Genomic DNA, 5,516 nt, shown 5'->3' with positions numbered 1-5,516 from the left:
CCTTCCCGTGGAAGACTAGTATTTCAGCTCAGACACACCGTTCCAGAGATAGCTGGCATTGATAACAAAAGCATGATTGTTCTCATGGATGTAAAATATTCCAAGTATATCAATATACAAGATACACTGTTACACTAAAATAATGTTTTGTAGATGAAAATTGCATTCCTCCCCTTCAGTAATCAACTGTGGCAATATTGTTCTTGATAAATGCAATCTATTCAGTTCCAACTCATAGTGACTCCAAGTAAAAAAGAACAAAGGATTGCTCAGTTCTGCACAATTATCACAATGTTTGATCTCATTGTTGTAACCATTGTGACAGTCCATGTTGTTGAAAATCTTTTTTTGTTGTCATTCTACTTTGGAAAACACGATGTCCTTCTCCAGCAGCTGGCTGCTCTTGATAACATGTCCAAAGTAAATGAGACAGACCTCTCCATACTCCAGCTATCTTTCTTCCAAAACACATTTATTTGTTCCTTCTTCTGGTAACCCATGGAATAGACAATATTCTTCACCAACACCATAATTCAAAGGTATTGGCTGCTCTTCAGTCTTCCTTACTCATTGGCCAGCTTCTGAACGCATATGTGTTCATTGAAAATTCTATGATGTGGCTCATGTACACCTTAGTCTTCAAAAATGGCATCTTCTGTCTTTATTATGTTGAAGTTTAGCTCCCTTGCAGTAGATTTGTCCAGTACTGTAGATCATTTGATTTCCTGACTGCTGAGTTTTGATTGTGTATTCAAGTAAAATTTAATCCTTCACAACTTCACTCTTTCCTCCATTTATCATTATGCTGTTTATTGGTTTAATTGTCAGGGTTTTGCTTTTCTTTATGTCGGGATGTAATCCATACTGAAGGCTATAGTCATTGATCTTCACTAGTAGGTGTTTCATGTCTTTAAAAAAAAGTATGCTATTGAGGTCTGTAGGCTTTGAGAAGAACATGTTTTAGAGAAGAGTATTCGAGCAAAGGTTGCAAACTTGGAAGAGAAGAAGTTAGAGTTCTGTTTTCCTCTAAAGAACATAGCCCCCCATACTTCATTGGCATAGATGTCTAGAGCCTACTAAGAGACTCAGACACAGAAGAGATAGAACCAAATAAAAGCATCTGCTTCACTTTCTCTCCTACCCTACTAGCTAAACTTTTAGAGTAATGAAAACTTTTAGATCTCAATAGCAGTATTGAGGTGACAAAAGCTAAAACTACAAAGGCTTTGGAATCAGATAGCTTTTCAGATCTCAGTTCCTTTTCCTGCTACGTGGTCTCATTTCAGTTCCTTTGTTTGCTCTCCATTTACTTATCTGAAAAATGGGAATATACTCTTGTCTTATAGGAGTTTTTAAAAGACTAAATGTGGCCATACATATAAGCAATTGGTCAAGAGCCTAACATATCATAAACCCTTAATGGTTGATAATTCAGCAACTCAATTCATGCCATTGAGTTGGAACTGACTTATAGTCCACCCTCCAGCAGGTTTTCAGCAGCTGTAAACAGTATGAGAGCAAACTGTCCATCTTTCTTCCACTGAGAAGCTGGTGAATTTGAACCATCTGTTTTTTGGTTGTCAGCACAACTCCTTACCCATTTGGCCATCAGAGTTCCCTCAACATATGATACTATTTACTGTTTTCACGGGAGAGAAAGCAAGTATAAGATTTGGACATTTAAAAGGGAACATGAGTTACACATTAGTTAGTAGATCCTTTTTTAATTGATTTAAGTACTTAAACTGCCGCTTCCTCCAGCTATAACTAAGTGACTTGACCCTCAGAATAGGTTAGGAGCAAGGAAGACTGAATTGATTGTGCAATTTTAGATTACAGTACTATGCATACAATTCCAGCCATTTAGAGTAGGAGATGTGCAAGAAATTATGAACTCCCACCATACCCAGAGAATGCATTAAAATATTGGTGAGTCTATTGGCTATCCACTGTTATGAAATGAGGTTTGACGTCAGTATCATCTTAAGAAGTAATGTATTCAAATTTTGTTAATAAACTAGTATAATTTTTAAAAAGATAAAAAGTCAAACTATTAAAAAAAGAAGTACTATCAAAGGGTCACACAATTTGGTGGGTGGAGGAAAGGGGGGGTAAGGATATGGGAAAGATCCAGCAGGGACCTGAAAAGGCAAAGTAATGGTGGGCATGATTCAATGGTGTTTAAGTTTATAAAACACAATGTATAGGAGTGTGAATGAAGGAAAGTGTGAAACACAGTGTTTATGAATTTTGTATGCAAACCAATATAAAACAAAGTTTTTTTAAAAAAAGAAGTACTAGATGCACCAGACAATAATGGTCTTACAGCAAGTATTGTTTGTTGTTATCATTGTCTGTCCTTGTGCCATTTGGAAGAAGAGAAAACCAACAGGAACAGAACAGGCAAGGAGGCTAAAGAGTTTGGAAGCAATGAGTTTTGTGGGTTAAAATTATTTTAAAAAAGAGTGGATCCATAACCTGGAGAATCTGGGACAGAGTTACCTCCATACTCACCCATCATAACCTCTAATTCCCTAGAACTATTATTCTGAAAATACAGAGATTACAATCCTGAAAGAATTGTCCTTAGCTAGTAAAACCCACTAACAGGATGAAAATAGCACCTGCAGTTCCTGCCTGGGTCACTGCTTGCATAAAGGGTCTCATCTTGGGATTCCTCCCAGGAAATAATTCAAATGAAATACAAGGAAATATCCACCACTTCACCCCAGGGTTTTCAAAAGGTGATACTAATTAATGATGATGAAAGAAAATGCTTGATCTTCTAAGAGTGCTGTTTTCACTTCTTTTCAAAAGCTGAAGAAGAGACTATTGAGGAAGCTTGCCACATAAAACTATCCAACTTGGCCACCCCTAAATAAAGACAGCATTGGTCTGCTCTGAACAGGGAAGGTACTTGGAAAACATTTCATGATTAGCAGACACAGAAGTTATTACCTTTTTTTTTTTTCTGCTTTGCAAGAGGAAAGTTTATTAGGAGATTTACAAAGGGATTTGAGGAGCTGCTAGAATGGAATGTTCAAGCAGCAAAGAGGACCACAAAACATGTCAGGGGGCACCTACGGAGCTCCAACTTGTCAGGCCATCAGGACACAGAACAACTAGAAAACAGTTCTGCAAGAAAGGAAATCAGGTCAGCCTGGTTCATCGTCCTCCACTACCCAGATTTATTGGAGGGCCTTAAAGCTATCACTGTCCCTGACAGTTGTCAGAGTAGAATTGGTCCACTGATGACTCTATCATCCTTACTCAATCTCCTAATGACCCCAAGACATTTAGCACCCAAAGGTGCTGCAGGGCCCACAGCGGGAACGTGCACAGGGATTCGTGACACAGGGTCCAATGGGCTTGTCACAGGCGTTGGTTGTGGCACAGGGATTGCAGGGCAGCTTGCAGTCCTCGCTCTCCAGCAGGCCCCGGTACGTGTTGATCTCACACTCCAGCCGGGCCCTCACGTCCAGCAGCACCTGGTACTCCTGGTTCTGACGCTCCAGGTCACAGCGGATCTCACCCAGCTGGGACTCCACGTTGCTGATCATGCACTGCACCTGGGACAGCTGGGAGCTGTAGCGCGCCTCCGTCTCGGTCAGGGTGTTCTCCAGAGAGTCTCTCAGGTTGTGCTGGGCCTGCAGCTCGATCTCCAGGGCATTGACTGTGCGTCTCAGCTCAATGATCTCTGCTTGGCAGGTCTGAAGCTGCTCTGAGCTGGACACCACCTGCTTGTTCAGCTCCTCAGACTGTTTGTTGTACCATTCCTCCACGTCCCTGCGGTTGGTCTCCACCACGGCCTCATACTGGCACCTGGTCTCGTTCAGCACACGGTTCAGGTCCACAGTGGGTGCAGCATCCACCTCCACGTTGAGGCGCTCGCCAATCTGGCAGCGCAGAGTGTTGACTTCCTGCTCATGGTTCTGCTTCAGGCACAGCAGCTCATCCTTCAGAGACTCCACCTGGGCCTCCAGGTCGGACTTGCACAGGGTCAGCTCGTCCAGGATCCTGCGGAGGCTGTTGATGTCGGCCTCCACCAGCTGCCTCAGGGACAGCTCCGTCTCATACCTTTGAACACAGATCGGAGTGGGAAGTTGATCCAGAAAAGAAACCCACTTCCCTGGCCCATGTCCTATTTGGTGAGACTATCTTAATAGTCCTTGAGTTTACACAGTTTTCTGCATGTTATTTGTCACATATTTCCCTCAAGTTGCATGAACCACCTGGAGATAACCCCCTAACCCACATCAGATGGCACCTGAGGAGACCCAGAAGTTGGAGTCTCTCATCTATCACAAATCCTCCCATTCTCAAAGACCAACTGTTTTCAATCTTGGACATTGAGGAATTGGGAATCCCTTCAACATAAACTGAAAAGCAAATGGCCCTGAGATATAGTTCCTTGTCTGAAAATGATGTTATGTAACCAAGATTCTTAGAAGGGAGTAAAAAGGGAAAATGTCTCTTCCCTTCTAGACATCATGGGGCCCACAGGACCCTTAAAAGTCATCCGATCCAAAAAGGTCTCCACATACTTTGTTCTGAAGTCATCAGAGGCCAGCTTGGCATTGTCAATCTGCACCACCAGCCTGGAATTCTCAGACTTGGCACAAAGAATCTGAAAGTAAGATTCTATAGTGAGGGTCACTTAAACATAAACATGTTATTGTTCAAACAGAACCAGCTTCCTCTGTGCCCCCTCAAAGTCCAGCCCTCACCTTCTGCTGGAGCTCCTCGATGGTCCGGAAGTAGGACTGGTAGTCTGGGCAGGCGAAGGGCACCTGCTGCTGGCAGTACTCACGGATGCGACACTCCAGCTCCGCATTCTCCCGCTCCAGGTCCCGCACCTTCTCCAGGTAGCTGGCCAGGCGGTCATTCAGGAACTGCATGGTCTCCTTCTCGCTGCTGTTGAAGGAGCCCTCGCAGAGCCAGCCGCAGCTGCCCACATTGGCGGGGATGTTGCAGGCCCCGGGAAGGGTGCAGCTGTGGCAGCTGGGGGGCACGCAGGGCCGGGAGGAGCAGCTGGTGCGGCAGCTCATGTTGGGCAGGCAGCAGGAGTAAGGCATGGCGCTGGGAGGAAGTGGAGTGCCGGAGGTTGGTCTCAGAAGCTGATTCCTTTACTCTGGTCAGAAGTTATTAACTTTTAAGAGCAAAGCTGCCAGATAATCAGGGATAAAAAAAGACCACAACCAAACCCACCATTTACAAATCGATGCCACCTCAGACTATCTCTAGGGCAGAGGCTGAAATCATTATGAACACAGACTACCCCATAGCTCTCCAGTGAGACAGTTACTTCAAACCTCTGACCTTAGGACTACATACACAGTCATCAGACCCAGCTTTAGAATCAGGCTCTGACACTGAAGGAAGTGATTTAAGTCCACTCACTTGCCTTTTTCTCCCCTGGAATTTATTGGATCGTTCTGCCTTCCCACTGACAGTACACATGGCCATGGGGGGAGACAAGGCAGGAAGAGACCTGTAGAACTGTTGAATACTGGAGA

General features: G+C 44.0%; 1 protein-coding gene across 1 annotated transcript; it reads right to left on the bottom strand.

Moving 5' to 3' along the window:
* Positions 1-3,296: 3,296 nt before the first annotated feature.
* LOC102844443 (keratin, type I cuticular Ha3-I-like) lies at positions 3,297-5,075 on the bottom strand. The gene is made up of 3 exons (XM_006885412.1): positions 4,728-5,075; positions 4,545-4,627; positions 3,297-4,077 (listed from the first exon to the last, which is right to left on the bottom strand). The coding sequence occupies exons 1-3, from the start codon at positions 5,073-5,075 to the stop codon at positions 3,297-3,299; spliced, it is 1,212 nt and encodes a 403-aa protein (XP_006885474.1).
* Between the last annotated feature and the right edge of the window lie 441 nt (positions 5,076-5,516).

This window comes from Elephantulus edwardii, unplaced genomic scaffold (genome assembly GCF_000299155.1).
Source record: "Elephantulus edwardii isolate Elephantulus edwardi_28Jun2011 unplaced genomic scaffold, EleEdw1.0 scaffold00044, whole genome shotgun sequence".
NCBI classification, from domain to species: Eukaryota; Metazoa; Chordata; class Mammalia; order Macroscelidea; family Macroscelididae; genus Elephantulus; species Elephantulus edwardii.
Note: the sequence above shows the minus strand (reverse complement) of the source record. Positions and strands in the feature narration are given on the sequence as shown.

Excerpts from the sequence above, each read along its gene's own strand:
- LOC102844443 (XM_006885412.1), bottom strand. The coding sequence starts at position 5,075 with ATGCCTTACTCCTGCTGCCTGCCCAACATGAGCTGCCGCACCAGCTGC. Across the intron at positions 4,628-4,727 it reads TCGAGGAGCTCCAGCAGAAG|ATTCTTTGTGCCAAGTCTGA; the intron begins GTGAGGGCTGGA and ends TCTTACTTTCAG. Across the intron at positions 4,078-4,544 it reads TCTGATGACTTCAGAACAAA|GTATGAGACGGAGCTGTCCC; the intron begins GTATGTGGAGAC and ends CTGTGTTCAAAG.